The 18,794-nt window shown below is 43.2% G+C and overlaps 1 protein-coding gene across 1 annotated transcript in view; it reads right to left on the reverse strand.

The window, feature by feature from the left end:
* The window catches only part of LOC120798198 (receptor tyrosine-protein kinase erbB-4-like), a 230,354-nt gene that overhangs the window by 13,158 nt on the left and 198,402 nt on the right, over positions 1–18,794 (reverse strand). The window contains exon 20 of the mRNA XM_040142305.1: positions 17,043–17,228. Within this exon, the coding sequence (XP_039998239.1) occupies positions 17,043–17,228 (186 nt within the window). The remainder of the gene's footprint in view (positions 1–17,042; positions 17,229–18,794) is intronic.

Here is an 18,794-nt window from a genome sequence, read left to right on the forward strand (position 1 = left end):
ACTAAGATAAAATTATTGTCATAACTGTCATCATCATTAACCGCACACTCACGTGGACATTTGGATTCCTTCTTTTAGCGTTATTAGACCTCTTGTAATTGACTCTGGAAGACAGAGAAGCCTTGCAAGCTTTTGTAGTATTCCAGAGTTGTCAGATAGTCAGACTTCTGATGAGGGACGAATACATCAGAGCAGCCTCTTGAATCCAAATTTCAAAAACACATCTCAACATTTCTCGAACCCAAGGTTTCTGAGATGCAGTTATCTGACATCAGTTCAGCATGCATTCAGAGTTTTCGGTAAACATTAGAGAAAACTGCTTCTTACAAACCCTCAGCTTTTTGCAGTGTGTGACCTTTCAGTCCCTCTACAATTCCGCAGGGCAAATGAAGAAGAAGACATTTGAAATGTAGCAGATAATTCAGAAAAAAACAGGTGCTAACTGTGTTGGCACTGCGTCTTACAGTTGGCAACACCAGTACCTACTTATTGTGAGGCGTCCAACTCAAGTGTAATCTTGTTCATGCATGACTCAGATTGTGTTTCTGCCATGTCACCTCCCCGTCTTCGATGATTAGGGCCATTTTGGAGGTGGTTAGGCAGGGAGGACAATGGATGTCCTTCCTGTTTTTTAACATTGATTATGAAGACCCAATGAGCAAAGCAAGTATGGGGAAAAACAACAAAACCTTGACCAGAGAGAATGAAATCTTTGCTCTGCAGCCTTAATTTGTTGCTCAATGGGCTGGATGGAGCAAGGACTCCTGACAGTCGCACAAAAACCTTTTTGCGGCCACGTAGGCATGCTCAGACACAGTCACACACGAAGACTTACCTCGTCCTACAAGCAGAAAAACACTCACTAGCTCCTAGGCACACAAACACAGGTCACCTTTTCTTCGAAAATACACAGAAGCCCACACACGTTTAATCATGCTCTCATGAGTGCTCCCCTGACACACAGACACACTCCTCTCCATCTTCTGCGCTCGTCGCTGAACAAAACAGGCAGGCAGACAGACAGGCAAGGCTGGGCCAATTCAAGTGTATTAGACTGGATGTTAAACAAGTGGATGCCACTTTGCCGGTGGATCAATAAAAACAGCCTGGTCAGGAGGGACGCGGACATTGTACTCAGCAGACGATGACAAATTTCAACCAAGGCCCATAACTCTGTGCAAGAGAATCATTGCACACTTGAAATACTTATCGTGAAAATACTCTACCTATGTGTATGTGTGTCTTTGTTTGTGTGTGTGTGTGTCTGTGTCTGTGGGGGGGCAAATATTGAGCCACATTGTGTTGAAATGCTCGTCGTGGCGAGCCGCCCCGCGCCACCATCTCCCAGACGATTGTGAGGATAAATCGATAACCCCGACGTCTGGCTCGCCACTGGCTGAGCCCTCATCCATCATCCGCTGGCCTCGCGGAGACAGATGCGTAGTCAGACACGTACGCACGCGCGCACACACACACACACACACACACACACACACACACACACACACACACACACACACACACACACACACAATGACAGGGACCACTCAGAGACCCCCTATATGGAAAAGCAAGACATGTTTCGTGAAACATACTTGGTGATTCTCGCAGTATTTCTATCTGTCAGCTTGTTTGCATGTCTCTCAGTCCCTTTTCTCTTTTATCTGCCAGGTTGGGAGGCTTCCTACTTCCTTATTCTTTGCCCATCTGTCTGCTACTGTGTGGCTTTCCTAACCAATATGAGACAATGTGCTGAGACAAGGCCAAAATCACCCCCCCTCCCCTTTTACTGAAAGTGTATTTAAAATAGATTACTTCTGGGGGATTCGGTCAGGCAATCAATAACAATGCTGATAACAATAAGCCCGAAGACGAGCATGCCACGCAATATTTATCCTCGCTGTTGACGTCGAGAGGAATTAGGAATCAATGGCCCACACAGTCCATTAATACACTTCGACTTAAAGTGACGGGGCAATGAGGGGAGGCCATCGCACTGACAGGGGGGAATGGACAGCAGCTCAAGGAGCCAATTAATTTTCAGCCACTCCGGGCGGTAAACACCAGCGTCCCAGAGGAGTATGTCAGGGCAGCCTTGGTTTCAGGTCGAGAGGGTCCCGCTGATTGTGCTGCTTTAACACTGCTGAAGCGTTAAAATCCCCAGAGCCCTGACGTCCTTAAAAATGGAGGTGGAATAGGATCATTTGTGGATACATAACCTGCAGATCATACGGGGATCTGCAGAGGAAGTAATTAGACCTGCCGTGTTTGGAAAACGACATTGCAGTTCACACGGTTGAAAATCTTCCCTTTTATGTTCTGGAGCCTTCAGCTTTTTCATAAGCACAAACAATATCACCTGTGTATGATTGACAGGTCGAGACGGTCCCTGTCACATGTTGATGAGCTTCCCTATTGCTCTTTATGCTTGTTGGTCAATGAATTATATAGGAAGTAACCTTTTTTGAAGAAGACTGTGCAAAATCCAAACAAAATGAAGTTGCTCACTGCCAGTTGCAACCTGCCTGCCCACCCGAAAGGCAAAATCCCTTTGTACTCTCTATGAGCCATTATTTATCTGTGCAGAAAAGCGAAGCTGTCCTTCCCTGACAAGAGGCTACATTTGACGCTGTGCGCCACTCCAAACTTTTTGGACACTTGTGTGCATGTGAAAAGAAAAAAAAATGCGATATCATTTATTGACATACATTATTACTTATGTGCAGTTCCTTTTGAAAGGAACACAGATCTGCAGACACTAACAATCCACATGAAAGGCTGCCAAAGTTCATATCAGAGCCTTTAAGCACTTGCTGAATTTGCAATGAGACAGACCTAAACCCTCGTGAAGTGCCTTCTAAAGTCTGTGTAAAGAATGACAAAGAGACTTTCGCATAAAAACCCCATGGAACGTGACTTTCAAAAATAAAAAGAAAAGGTGGCAGTGAGCATGCGAAGATTTCAGGGGCATCTGGACATATTCATTCAGAACTTGTACCTATAAAAGTCTCACTGAAGAAAACCTTTGCTTTTCGTTGTGGGAAAGAAGCTAAAAAAGGCCGTAAGGCTAGAAATTTGTTGATTTCCATTTACTGCACCTAATGAAATCATACGTTGAAGCTTGAAAAAAAAAAAGCTTCAAAATGGCAGTCCATTACGTTTAAATTCTGTCATTTTGTTCATAACCAGTGTCAATTAATATGTATGGTAGTCTTCCATAGTGGAACCCCCAGAGCATGAAGTGCTACTATAGAAGTTTATACTTCATGGTACGTTTCCATCGCTGTTTAGCCAAGGCCTCTGCAAGAGTCAGGCAGGGACCCATTAGCTACATTAGCTACTTTGGTCTGTAAATGTGATACAGAGATTTGACTTTGACAAAAAACAGACTTAAAGTAGTAGAGTGCTCTTGTGGTTGTTGTCTTTTATTTATTTATTTTTTGATTATCGATTTGGCATTTTTGCCTTTATTTGACAGTCAATGCAGAGAGAGACAGGAAACACTGTGGGAATGTGAGAGACACCCACGGTGCCCCATTATGGTAGTCATATTCTGCTCTGCCCTGCTCTGTTCTTATGAGCTTCTAAGACAAGAGACTGATTGTGAAACTGAATTGAGAGTAATATGTTGGAAATAAGGCTTTGGATTGTTGTTTTCTCCTGTTTAAGTGTTCAGTGAGAGGATGTGGTTTGTTGTGAATAGTTATTCTTCACAGTTTATCCTCCTCTGACCAAACATTGGCTCCCGGGCAGGATAAGATCTCATTTTGAACAACACTGAATGTCCTTTTTCATCTCGTCAGAGTCCTGAATTGTTTATGGAGGCGAAAAGTTTTTTTTAAAGCACGCAACAGACAAGGCCCTGGCTGGCCCGTGACCCATTAGCACCTAGCAGGTCGAAAAGAAGACTAAAGATCTGAGTCTCGAGTAGCGGAGGAAAACAAGGGGATGAAATCAGGCATGAGAAAAGGAGTGGAGTAGTGTGGAACGGCAGGGAGTAGGACACCTCAGCGGGACAGAAAAACGCTGTGAAATAAAAGATGCTGAGCATAAAGGAGAGCGGTTGGACGGTAAACGGAGGATGAGGGGGACAGACATGATGGACTACAGCAGGTAATAAATTCAACTTCGGTCTTCAGCAGATAAAGTATTTGTCTGAAATATTACCAACGTGAGCCATACACTAACTTATTTAATGCGACTTTTTCCTATTTGTTGCCAAGCAACATGCAATTTCAGGAAGCAGGGGGAGCCATCGGTGGTGAAATAGTTTTAATGATAGAACTCTTTGGCACAAACGCTTGCCCAGGACCCACGACCAACAGTTTATTTGGGAATTCAGGGCTGAGAAAAGCTTGGGAAAAAAGGCAGGATGCTCAGTTTCTTACAGAAACCAGAAGGTGAGGTGCCTGTTTCCAGAGGGAGCGATAAGAGCGCCGCATGTGGTGCACCCCCCCCCTACCATCTCCCACCGACAGCCCCGCTGCAAACCCTACCGCCCCACCGAACAGGTGAAGAGGCAGCAACAATGTGAGCAATATGGGACTGTCCGCACGCTGAGAACTGGGACCAGTGCGATAAGGAGCGTGCACAATGGGTCTGCTCGGGTGGCGCAGGTGGTCGTCTGTCATGGGCTGTGTGCTGCGCGCGAGATAGAATGGAGGGAGTACCCACAGAGCTGGCAGTCTCCAAAGCATGTATTCGAAAAGCCTCTGTGTGTTTGCGTTGTGTGTGTGTGGGAGAAAGAGAAAAATAGGAGTGAGAATGAGCCATTCAATGTCCAGATGCGCCTCTCTTTAATCATTTGTATATTCACATGAGCGGAAAACAAATTCAAATTTTATTCTGATATACTGTTATGAAAGTCAGGTAAAAATTATTATTAGCACCTTTTACAACCTGGTAGAGCACAAAGCATTTGGCAAAGATGCCGGAAAAAAAAGAGGGTTTAGATAATGTGCTATGGTAGTGTACTGTTTGAATTATCTCCCCGGGAACCAATGGGCTCCGAACTGCATCACCGGATGGTTCCGGTGGTTTATGAACGATCCAGGTGGATGTGACATAATGTGACATATAGAACGACAGCTCAGAGGTGGCCCAGCAGTCGGGGTACAGGCCCATTTACTCCGCATTCAGCCGTTCTGGAGCCACAGAGCAGGAAAAAAAAATGCACCTATCTATCAACCTGAGCTAAGCAGAGCGTGTTCATGGGTGTGTGTGTGTGCGCGTGTCTGTCTCTGCGGATCTGAGGGGTGTAAACGTTGCGGGGTTTGAGGGGTGAGATAAAGCACGCGAAAGCAAGAGAGGGTGAAATTCTCTTGGTGGGAATGGGTATCAAAAACAGTGCTGGAACGTATTGGCGCTTGATGTCTTCCTGTTTCCATTCTTAATTATATCCACCTCAAAATGTAAAATTATCTAAGCTGTCGCCATGATCTCAGCTCCCCTGTGGGAGAGAAAGATCCTTCCAAAATGTCACTGTGCAGGCGATAAAAGACCACTGCTGGCAAATTTACATGAGCAAATGTCAATAAAAAGGTTTTTGATCAGTGAAATTAAATAAAAACACTCTACCAGATCCATAGTTTTGCTGCAGGATGACATTTTGCAGTCACGCTGCAAAAATGTCCTTCAAGCTTCAATTAACAGCACTCAAGTGAGATCCTGTGAAGGACAGTAATGATGGGTTCAGCTCAGCAGCCTCTGGGAGGCTGATCCTTATTTGAATCAGCTGAGCACCAGGCTACAGGCTCGGTGCAGCATTCAGCCTTCACATGCCTATAATTTGGCTGTTACTTGGATCTGAGGGTGTAAGCGTTGCGGGGGTTTGAGGGTGAGATAAAGCAAGAGAGCAAGAGAGGTGAAATTCTCTTGGGGAATGGGTATCAAAACAGTGCTGGAACGTATTGGCGCTTGATGTCTTCCTGTTTCCATTCTTAATTATATCCACCTCAAAATGTAAAATTATCTAAGCTGTCGCCATGATCTCAGCTCCCCTGTGGGAGAGAAAGATCCTTCCAAAATGTCACTGTGCAGGCGATAAAAGACCACTGCTGGCAAATTTACATGAGCAAATGTCAATATTTTTTTTGGGCTGCTGCAGTGGAATTAAAAAGGTGTAAACAGCAACTTTTTGATCAGTGAAATTAAATAAAAACACTCTCGCAACCAGATCCATAGTTTTGCTGCAACGGAGGATGACATTTTGCAGTCACGCTGCAAAAATGTCCTTTCGCGGTGACGACGCTAACCAAGCTTCAATTAACAGCACTCAAGTGAGATCCTGTGAAGCTTGAGATATGCCTATAGGCAGCCGTGAGGACAGTAATGATGGGTTTCAGTGACAGCTCAGCAGCCTCTGAGTACGACAGGTGAACCAAACAGAAGGGAGGAGAGAAAGCAGGAGGGAAGGAGGGAAAAAAAACAACAAAAAAAAAATCAGAGGGAAGACATCTGATCCTTATTTGAATCAGCTGAGCACCAGGCTACAGGCTCGGTGCAGCATTCAACCTTCACGGTAATGCCTATAATTTGGCTGTTACTTGCTGTGACACTGAGAAGTTATAATTTTTAATCACAGCGGATAATTATCACGATAAGAGGTTGTCGGACCTCTCTTGATTCGACCTGCCCACTGGCTAACCTGACCTGGCTAACACTTTGTTCTGGAAATGACATGTTTGTTCACATGTTTAAACACACGTAAGTGAATGCACCTGAGTGATTGTAGGAAGTATTAGGGCCCCTGACTGCATATGTGTGTGCACAAAAACAGGAAACAAAATGCTATTATTTCCCTCCCTTAGTGCATCCTCTTTGTTTATAATAAGGCTGCTGGTATCGAGAAAATGAAAACTTGATTGCACGAAATTGATTCGTATCAGAACCTGGCGGAATGTTTTATTAAAATAATATTTGTAGGCCTTGATAATAGAAAAAAAAAAAATGTTTTAATCAGTGAGTAAATCTTAGAAAAGTTGCAGGAGAATCGGCGTTTTCGCTGCCGCGCTGTCATCTGCATCGCCGCTCATCCCGTGTCTAATGAGCCTTGGCTTCAGGCGTCACGTGTAATGGGTGTGTATGGAAAGAGGTGACCGATCAATCCCGATCCAATCAGGCCTCTGGCCTCCCCTTATGCATCGCCTCACTGCTGATCTGCTGATCCTTACAGATAATTAGAAAGACCTGGGGGGCTTATCCCTCCACCGCCTGCTCTCCTCATCACCTCGTACTTTTCCTCCTCGGCCTCGCTCCACCCCGCTTCCTCATTTTGTTGCATCAGCAGGGACACATATGTACTCCTGGGGACTGGTCTGTATGTATATGTGTGTGTGTGTGTGTGTGTGTATCTGTGTTTAGAAGATTTTGTAAATGAGTTCGCGTTGGAGGAAGGTGAAAACTGCTCAGGGTGCACATTAGTTGGTTTCGCTTTGTTTTTTTTACGATGCGGGTTGGTATTATGGGTTTCACTGTTTGGTAATCATGGCGTGATGTGCTTCGCGACAAGCTCTGAAATGCAAAAAATTGTGGGGCTGCATTATTAATGAAGCCCCTGGGATATGAAGTGCTGAACATGGATCACTACGGTACAGCCTGCTGACAGTATTAGAAATCACTATAACTTAGTATAATGTGTTTTACTAGGAAATATAGACGGAAGTAAAACAAAACTGAATGCATAGGGTGGCACTGGATGCATCAGTCATTCAGTATATATCAATTTTGCCTCGGACTTAAAGGCAGTTTATGTGTACAAGTGAAGTATATATAATAACCAACTCCTTCTATAGAGAAAATCAATGGATTTTAAAAATTTGCTGTTCACACAAGCTAAAGTTGGCATCCAATAACGTGTTGTATCTGAATCCAGGATGAAATCCTTTTGTAAAACAATCCCACATTCAAGGTAAACTTACAAGCCTTTTCTTCTAGTTTTGCTCATGGATCTGTTGACATGCGAGCTCACTTGCTGTAATGATAGTATCCATAGCACTTTAAGGACTTCTGGTCCGTGCTGACCCCAAAGTTCAGCTATAGTTGAGCTAAGAAGCTAAAAAAAGCAAAAAAAACCCCCCCAAAAATCAATGGAAAGAGCAAGTAACAGGACCTCGAGTTTGGATGTTTTGTCAAACTACTATTTCCGAGGTTGAGGATGAACTTTGAAGCTTAATGTTTAAGCCAACATGGACGAGACAATTTTATGTCGATTCGTCAAACTCCCTCTTCTGCAGAGGACACTTGAAAGCCCTCGAAACTGCTCGTAAGAATACCTTCAGTTGGGGTTGTTTAGTCGTACTACCGTTTCCAAAGTCAAGAATGAACTTTGATGCTGTAGTTGTGTTTTTATTGCTACAAAATAGCTTTCCGAAGTTTTAAGACCCCCCGAAAAATTGCAAACCTGAGATCACTTTGCATATTTGAGCTTCTAATTTGACCCAAAGTGCTTGGAGGTGCCTCCCCCTGCCACACGTCGATCAACCAATCAGTTCAGGGAAGCTATCATCCTGACGTTCTCTGACACACATCAGCCCTTTTCTTTTTTTTCATTCTCTGCACACGTTCGACATGTCAATGGTAAGTACGCCGAGGTGAAAAGGAAGTTTCACCTCCAGGCTACATCACGTTTGCTCATCAGCTGTTAACTAGAACTTAAATGGACGCCGTTGACAGGAGTCATGTTACTCTCCAGTTCATAGTCATAATTGCCTTTTAGTGCATAGCAGAGTGTTTTCATCACTTTATAGTTAATTGCTCCTGCCGTAGCACCTTTCTTTTTTTTCATAGCTACCGCAAGGCAACAAGCGCTGATTTAATAACTACAGTATGTTGTTTTAAAATAATATTCACTGAACATATTCAGTGGCACCTGAAATTAAATATTAAGAGAGAAAATTCAGACAAAAGGTTTTTATTAAGAGGGTATTCAAAGCATTTTTCTGTGTAATCCTATATATGAAAATACAGTATATACCATCATTACTCGTGGTCTTACAAGTATAATGCATGTGCACCTGACTCTGCTAGGACTCTTGATTAGTATCTCATGCGCAAGGTGCCTATCAGAGGCCCTGCAGTTGGCTTTAGTGTTTTCAGTAAGGGATAAAGAGGAGCTCTCAAGATGAATGAGGGCAATCTATACAAGACAAAGACGACGAACAATGTCCTTTGGATACCACAAGTACTGCAGCGTGGAGAAAGAAACCAAAGGGATGCTCACACATAAACGTCCGATGCTCAGGTCCGAATTTATACTGATATAGGCTTTGTTCATATGCATTCAAGGATGTAAACTACATCTGGTGTTACGCTGCAATGACACGGGCCAGATGTAAAAACAATATAGACGTTAAAAACCAGTACACCTCTTCTGCTCATAGCCTTAATGTTACTAGGCTAGCGTCTGTTTTCAGTCTGTAAATAGTGAGTCTTTCAGAGTTGGTCGGCATTACAGGTGTGTCGTTGGCCCTTTTTAACTCACGGGAGCTTCTGAAGGCTCTCGTGATGTGTTTTGCTGCCACGGTGGAAATGAATTCATGACGACTGAAAGCAAAGTTCACTGCGTCTCTCCCCACGTCTTTACCGCAGAAAGGAGCCACGGAGAATTACGGTTGTCACAGATGATGAGCTCAAGAAGACAGTCTGAAAAACACTAATGGTAAGAGATAATGTTTCCGACCCCTGACAGGAAAGAGTAGTATACTCGATTTGTTAATGCATCCATCCACACGGAGCTCTTCCCTAAGAGGTTTTCCAGTGCTACGATGAAGCCTTTTGCATTTGCTTGCTAGACGCAGCAGTACTTATTTCTACAGCCACAAGAGATCCTATATCTGAAAAACATAAATTGAACAAATCGCCAATGATGTCGGTTTTCTGCCAAAGACGGTCTAAGGACCACTAGTGGTCAACGTGGTCTATGTCCCGGATGAAAAAACTAATATCCTGCCTGTGTCATGGGAGCAAAAAAAAGAAAAAAAAAAAAAGAAAATCGGGGCAATTTCAGCAGGAGTCTAAATGTCTAAATACACATGTTCAGGCCCCACACGAGCATGTTGTGAACCAGAATCCATTGAGACTTTCCTTTCAGATGCGATGACATGATAGACATAGGAGCACAGGAGGGACAGGAATCCATCTCTCCTCTGAGGGAGTGAAATATGAAAGAAGTGTGCTGGGGGGGAGGAGGCTGGGAGGGAAAGAGCCAGAGCGGGAGCAGGGGAAAGCGTTAAGGCTTGGCTAATGAGTACAGGCGAGGTGTGTTTGCACAGCACAGAGCAGCGTTTGCAGGGAAGTGAATTACACAGAGGGCTCCACACTAAGCTTGACCAGATTGGATATCCTGCCGTCAGGTGGCATCTCCGGGGAGCCACCGCAGGATGCGAAATCTAAACACACACGCACGCACGCACGCACAGAAAACGAAAGCTTACCATCTGTGCGTTCCACACAAGAATACTGACACACACAACCACACATGAATGCACACATGTGGGGCCAAAGATCAGGAGCCAAAATGAAAAGTCACAGATTTTACTTTTCCTTTCCCTGACTAAGCACTGGCAGGGCATGGGAAAAAAAACCTTGTGTGTGTATTTTCCTTGACTTTGTATGTTTTTTCTATACATATATCTCATAGCAAGTGCAACCCTATAATTGATTCTGCACGTGCCTCAATGCATATGTTATCACAACATAGTACAGCATCAAGCTCACCTTGGAGAAATTATTAAAGGTCACGTTCTGCGCCATCATTACCACTGTCAATCTGTAAAGGGCTTTCCAGAGCTGCCATGACAGCATTGCACTACTCTAACTGGAGGGTTTTTCCTGCAGGGCATGCTGTATTAATGTCAGTCCACCAGTTTGCTGGTGGGTATGTTTACACGAATCACTCTACTCCCTCACCCCTCACCAACCAAAGGGCTGAATGTGGCCTAGATACCAGCCGCCACCCAACAGTCACCCCACCTCCATCCCCGCACGGGCCTATCAAGACTCGAGTCAAGACCGGGGTTCGGTGCCAAAGCCAATCATTTCACCAGCAGGACAGCTACTTGCTGAATCTATTCTACTTTCATTATACTGAGCCTGAGGAGAGAGACTTTGAAAGGAAGACAGAGAGAGAAAGAGCGAGGAGAGGAGAGGAGGGGAGAGGAGAGGAGAGGAGGAGAGAGGAGAGGAGAGGGGAGCCAAATTAAAAGACTCCCATAGCCCCACATACACTCAGTTCCAATCCCATATTTAATTCAGTGATTGATTCGTTCATTAAAATACATCCCAAACCTAATTATTCCATTAATAATCCAAAACCTAATGAAAAAAATACTCTGTATATGTGTATGTGAGAGTGTGTAAGAGGATGAACAAGAGAAAGAGATAGAGATTCGGTTAGTGAGTGATAAAGAGAAGATGGAGACAGAATGGCGAGATGGAGGTCATTTTTCTGCACTGAGAAATTCATAGTTTTAGATAAACTACACACACACATGCAAACACATGCAAACACACATACACACAGCGTCACTTGAGGATATGTGGCCTTGAGTAGGTAATGTATGAGGAGATGTAGGGCAAACTTTGACCTCTCTTAACCCGAGCACACGGCCACCATGGAAACAGAGAAACTGGCAGCTTTGCGAAAGGAAAGGAAATGTAGCTGTTTACAAGTGAATGGAGGGAAGGGTAATTAAAGAAAAGACAGGAAGGGAAAAACAGAGGGAAAGAGAAAAGGGAAGTTAAGAGAAGAAAAAAGGAAAGGAAAGAGAAAAGGAGAGGAAAGGAGACAAAGGAAAGGGCAGGACAAGAAAAAGACGGGAGGAAAAGAATTTAAATAAAAGGACAGATAAGGATTTGAGGAAAAGGAGAAAAAGGACAGAGAAGAACATTAAGAAGAGGAAAGGCTAGGAAATTAAAGAATAAAAGGAAAGAGGAAAGGGATGGGAAAGGAAATAATGGAGAGGACAGAACATGAAAAAAGCAGAGAGAAGTACATTAGAGGAGGAAAAGAGGAAGAAAAGAAAAGGGCAGAGCATAACACATGAGGAAAGGAAAAAAATGGAAAGGAAATAAAGGAAAGGCAGAAAAAAAAAAGGAACAGAAAGATCGAGACTAATAAATTAGAGGCCCTTCACGCAGATTTAAAAGAGACCTGTGTGTGTCCTGCATTATGTCTGTAAGCCAATGTGTGTGTTGCATGTAAGCGTCAGTCATTGCGTGTGTGTGCGTGTGTTTGGGTGTGTGGGTGTGTGTGTGTGTGTGGGTGTGTGTGTGTGTGTGTGTGTGTGCGCGTGTGGCAGTAGGGCAGCCCTGAGTGTGGCTGTAGATTAATGGGGGCCATTATCTCAATGCCCAAAACACTCAGTGATGAAGAGTCACTGCCTGGCGAGATGCCTCGGCCAATCAATTTGCAGCGCAGCGGTCACCTGCCCGGGTCAGAGCCCACATACGGCTGGTGTTTGTGCTATTGTTGTGGCGGTGGTGGGGTTGTTGGCCAATTGCCACGACATTATGGGGAGATCGGAAAACAGAGAGTTCCTCTCTGCCTGGTTCATACGGATTGGCAGCTAGCATGGTAAGACTTAATGTGTCTTTTGTCTCTGGCTAAACACTCTACAATCTATGTATTCATTGCAGTACAGTTACTAATACACCGAGTACACCACTCAAGTACTTTATTCAAGGGCAGTTTTGAGGTACTTGCACTTTGGTATTTCAATTTTATGCTGCTTTGTAGTTCTACCGCACTAGATTTCACAGGTGAATATTTTACTTTTTAAGAAGGATTGTGTCCAACATCATCAGGGCCCTGCCATGCTTTAATTATAATTCCCAAAGTAATCGTGTTTACATTCTTTCATTCGCTTTGCGATACAGAGCGACGATGGGAAGGTTTCCCTCGCACAGAGCCTCACGTGCACCCTCCGATGGCGAAGTGTACGTCACAACGACCCTGGCGGAGCCTCGCGTACTTGAGGATGCAGAAAGTTTAACTCTAGCCTAATGACGTTTACATTCTTTGGTCCACGTTGGGATGGAGAGCGAGGATCGTGGCGAGCAGAGGGTTCGTCTGTGTTTACAGCCTGGTGTGACTGAAAATGCTCAAATTACTGAGCCAGCTTGTTTGATGTGGTCTTCACTACTGACAATATGGAAACTTCTTGCAAGCAGACCAAGCTCCACCTGGTATCTATACAGCTGAGAAGCTGCGCGCCAGCTCTGGTGTGGTTACTATTGCCAATTGCTCAGGCTTTGTTGTCATTCAATAAATCCAGCTTTACTCCACTACATTTAAAGAACAGCTGTGGCTATCGTTGTGTTCGTTTTGGGAGATCAAGTTTCACCAACATATCTTGTTCTTACATCTTACAAAATATGATGAATTGTTAGAGATTAAATTTATATTAAAATTAGCTTCAAAATGACCAAAATTAAGATAATTCTCACACATAAATGCAATTAATCCAATAACAAAATTGGCAGTCCGCATAATGAATAATTTTACTTTTAATAAGTAAGTACATTTTACCGTTTCAACTTCTGTGCTTTTACCCTGGTAAATGTTTTAATTTCTGACTTTTGATACTGAGTAAGTGTGGTATTGATTCCACTCTTGGGATTGTCCGTTCAATGTGAAGCTTGGGCCAGCAGCTGGTTAGCATAGTTTAGCACAAACACAGGAAACAAGGGGAAACTGTTAGCCTGGATCTGTATATATTCCCCAAATAGTAGACAGTAAATCCTTGTTCTCCGTCCATATATCCTATGCCCTTAAGTATGCTGCAAAGATCTCTTTTTTTTGTACTCCTTTCCTTTATTGTAACAACACATTTTTCAGAGCTAACTGCTGACAGAGGGAACATTTTTCTTCCATTTGCTAGAAAATTGTGTATCTTTGGAAGGATTCTCTTTCACCTTGAGGAGAGGTTCCCCGTCATTACCTTGAGAGCGAAAAGATCACTCAGAGAAGAGGGCTCTGTGTTATTTATTTGGCTCACATGACCAAACACACACAGACATGTGCTCAGGTACACACAGAGACACAAAAACGCACACATGGACACACCACAGAGAATGTCTGTCTTTTTTCTGGCTTGAAAAATACCTTGGAGCTATGTGATGGAGGACCTGTGAGGAGGATCCAAGAGAGAAGAACCTAGCTACCCGGCTTTAATGTTAGGAGCGTTTTAGATCCATGAGCTAGGGTTGGGTTGTCTGGAAAACACAAGCTGTAACCAGGAGGAGTGGAATCAAATTAAATCAACCTGATTCGTGTTAGGGATTCTTAAGTTTTGGTCTAGTTTAGCTTAGTTTGTAGTCACTGCTGTTTGCCAACATGAGCCCTTGGGTTCAAACCCAACGCAACCCACTTGTTCTTCTTAGTTTTCTGTTTTTCTTTGACAGAGCAAAGAAAGGCTAACTTTACATCTTTGTTCTAATTACAACCAACAAGTGCTATGCTTGTTGGTTACTGAAATAAAGATGCATTTCCGTCATTGTTTTTGGCTTATAAAGTTCATTAATCTAAAACAGATGATACCACGGATACAACAGACTGAGATGTTGACACGTGTAATCCTAAGTGATGTGTCTTTTCAATTCATAAACCTTGACCGATCATCAAGCCCCAGGTGCTGAGAGTCTAAGTAGGTTTCAAATAGCTATCACTTATTACTGAGAATAATCGAAGCATTAATGGAAAGGACAGGTCTTTTCTAAGGCTACTAGGAAACCTATGGATTCTGCTAAATTGATTCATTAATTCATTCAATAAAAACAAATTACAGTATCTATCAATCAATCAAGCAGCTTCATCCACACTCTACATTAAGAAGTCACAAAAATGAATAGCAGTTATTGCTATCAATCACAATCTGTTTACTGAATTGAATGTCAGAGTGCCGTGTGGTTCGAGGACAGTGGTGAATAATCTTCCCTCTTGCTCTCCCTCAATTACAGAACTGCTAAGAAAGTGACACTTCCCGTCCTGCTGCCACAGGTGAAATCGAATCCAATTACGGCAATAAGTACCTGCTTAAGTAACCTGTTCGTCAAGCTGTTGGGAATCATCCATCATGGGGGAATTAAAGGGTTAAGCCCTCCCACTAAACCCCAAACACATGAAACCAACGCTCTCTCCATTGACTCAGACAGACGAAACAAGGGAATATATTATCTTTAACGAGGACCAATACGAATCCATTCCAACAGTCTGAGTGGTAAAGGCATGCTGTAGAAACAGGGTATTATCTGAGAAACGGTCTGTGAAAGAGTTTTCATGTCCTGCAGTACATTTGCGAAGATCCAGTGTATGGATTTACGGTTTTATGGTGGCGTAACAGTTTGTGAGGGAGCTACATTGGCGTGTTGTCACAGAGTGCGTCATGAACGGCTATTGACTCCTTTTGGCTGATTATTGGGCCTCCATATGAAACGACAATCACGGTTGTCTCATGATGTGGAATAAGTTTGCTCTTCTTATATAATGTTACTCATGCAAGTGCAATCAAACACCCTCTACTGTCACACCAATGTCTCGGCTACATGCAAGTGTCACAAGAAGGACAACGTTGAGTAAACAACAGGTTGGTAAGGTAGCCAAAAACTCTCCATAAACTGAGACAACCACAACGGATGACTCGCATGGATGGAGCAAGAGCAAGACAGAAGTATTCCTCGTCTTCACAGGCTCTCAGTCATACTGCGTCCTCACCTATACAGATCGGATCACTGCTGTCTCAGGTGCCCATCCCCAGGGTTCAAATGAACTCTACAACTGTATGACCACATGTTTTGAAATCTCTGGAGCCACTTTCCACCATAATACTACAGTATTATACAGGCAGAACTATGGCTGATCATTGTGTAATTCTGTGTAATTTTCTGTGTAACCAAAGCTGCCATCATCACAGAGGACAGAGCCTTTGTTGCATTTAAGCTTGCTGATATTGAATTGCTATTTCATAGACTTGGGCAGCAACAACAACAATCAATTCCGTTAAAAAGTATTAACAGGCCAGCGGTAAATCAGCCTTTTGTTAGATCATGTTTTGCTGCCACGGCTTCCAGAGCTGATGGGGGATGCCTCTGTATCACAGCACACAGTATGTCTGCCTGCACAGCATGTAACAGCAGCCTGGCACCCTACTGCCATCCCCAAGTTATAACTCAGAGAAATTAAATCTAACCAGGCAGTTACACTATCAAGCAGTCTGGCTGCACTGCCTTAATTTGCAAACAAAAACACAAATGTTCTTCGGGTAAGCAAAAGTACACACAATATTTCAAGCCTTACTGCTGTTTCAACGATTCAGAGTGCAGATTTAGTTTGAGCAGCGAAGAATGGTCTTTAATTTGCTAATTTCTTGCGCCGTCACTCGTTTCCCTGAAAGAATAATGTGTATTGATGTGCTTCTACGACAGAATTTAAGGCAAACTAGGCTTGTCTGCTGCTTAAGAACGTCAGTGGCCTATCATGTTACTGTGAGAGGTCGTGAAAATGATCAGTGCGTCAAGCAGGGAGGATAATTAGGATCAACAGGGGTGAAATTGGAAGATATTTACACTAAAAAGTCAACACCAACACCGCCAATTGCTTTGTATTTGTTCTTAAAATGGCATGCTTTCAAATATGCAGCTGCTGTTCTCTTCTTCTTAATGACTACTCCGAGTTTCAAGCAAATGTTTTGCATAATGTAGATCTTGATAGAATACCACTAAGCCTAGACAACAACAATGGAAACCTGAGCATATAAATGATCAAACTCAGAGAATTTGTGATAGCGGTTCGAAACTGTTTTGAATAAAAATTTAGGATGTGCAATAAATTTATGTTATAGCAGAAATTTGAGTTGGGTTGACACTGGTCTTGGCAACCATCCATCAAATGCTGCTTTGGGAAAAGGCAGACTCGTGCAACATGAGCACAAACTGATGAAACCCATTACAACCCACACCTGCCAACGCATACAGTACAGTAACACACACCAGTGCCGCAGCGCCAACAGATGCCATCCTCCTCTGACCTGAAAGCAGCCACTTACCTTGGCGATTTGGACACACCAGTTGAGCAGCAGCTGTGATCCGATGTTGTCCTTGTGCTCGTGCACGTAGTCGAGGAGGCACCCGTGGGGCATGAGCTGGGTGACCAGCTGGATGGTGGGGCTCAGGCAGACGCCCAGCAGACGCACCAGGTGGGGGTGCTCCATGCTGGCCATGATCAGGGCCTCCTGGGTGAGAGGGGGGATAGGGAGACAGAGAGGGACTAAGAGGACTGTTGCAATTTATGGAAGAAAATACAGGACTACCATACAGTTGCTCTTCTGTTTACGCTAAAAAAAACACTTCCTCGGCTTGAGATATTTAATTTTCTTCCTTTTTGATGGATGAACTCCCATACACATGCTGTTCCCTGCGGAGCAACCAGGCAAAATTCTAACCTAGGTGACTGGATGGTTCTTGCTGAAATGCACCTTGGGAGTGCCTTTTGTGTTTTTATCATGGAGCCATTTTCTGAAACAGTTGTTAAAGGGTTTTTGCTGAGTACTCATCTGGGAGAATTTCATGCTCATCCAAGGTGTAGAAATGCTCCAACTGTGAGTCATGTAAAAGTGTTTTTGGAAAAAAATTAATCAGATATTTACTTGTGGAACCAGGGGTGAACGAAATAGCTCTTTTACTTTGAAAATCTATTTTCATTAAATGCAACCCCCAAATAAAAACTTCTGAAGCCAAGAGAGGAACTTCTTTTTATAAAGAGAAAGAGTAAGAAAATGTTCAGTGCCTCAATAGCTGATTTTACTGCTGTAAACGTTTGTCTTCATGGCAATTTTAGAAAATTCTCCAAATAAGGGGACATTAACACTTAAAGAAGCATGTTGTCGGGGTCACGTTTGCTTAGTTGACAGGTTTTCTTTGGCCTACACACTCTGTGATGATTGTCACCTACACAGTCCAACACCTACACAGTCCAACACCTACACAGTCCAAAAAAACCAATAGATCCTACACAGGATCCATTGTTTTGCCTCCAAGGGACTGAGAAGCTAAACTGAGAAACTAAAGGCTTTAAAAATTCAAAAAAAAAAATTAAAACGTCATCTTTGTACTTTGGCATTTTGGCTTGTGATCCCTCATTACAAGTTGTGGCCTAAGTGTGGCCATGAGTTACGGGCACTTCAGCCAAAAAGGGAGAATCCTTTTGGGTTTGTTGTTATGGAGGCTTGAAGAGGTGAAAGTATCCAGTTTTTTTTTTTTTTTTTTTTTAGAAAAATCAGGAATAAAAATACATTATTTTGTGTGACAAACGTATCTGGTGATCCCCCCTATTTTTCTTGGGACCTTAGAGGTTAGGAATCACTGGTATAAAAGGTATATTAGATTCTGTTTTTAAAAGGAGAATTCAGTGTGTCTGTCCATGCATCTATTATCCATGGATAATACAGTACTGTATTCCAAAGACTTCCTAGTGGAGGTGGGGTTAGATGCATAAATTAAGACTTGTGGGATGATGACTGCATCTGCATGCAGAGCATCTGTCCACAGAGTATTCTCGCTTTGAGAGAAAATCCTGCAGAAACCTTCTTCAAAGCTGCACAAAGCAGTCTTTTTCATCTCTATTTTAACACACAGAAGTTCTTAAATGTTGCACCAACACAATCAAAACACTAAAATGTGACTCATTCATGCTTATAATTCTGGTCTTGTCTAATACAGAGTCCCTACATGTCTGCTTTGATGAGTTACTTTTCATTTTTCTGTCTTGTTTGATTTGGTGTGTAAACGCATTTCCTGGC

This window comes from Xiphias gladius, chromosome 13 (genome assembly GCF_016859285.1).
Source record: "Xiphias gladius isolate SHS-SW01 ecotype Sanya breed wild chromosome 13, ASM1685928v1, whole genome shotgun sequence".
In the NCBI taxonomy this organism is placed as follows: domain Eukaryota; kingdom Metazoa; phylum Chordata; class Actinopteri; order Istiophoriformes; family Xiphiidae; genus Xiphias; species Xiphias gladius.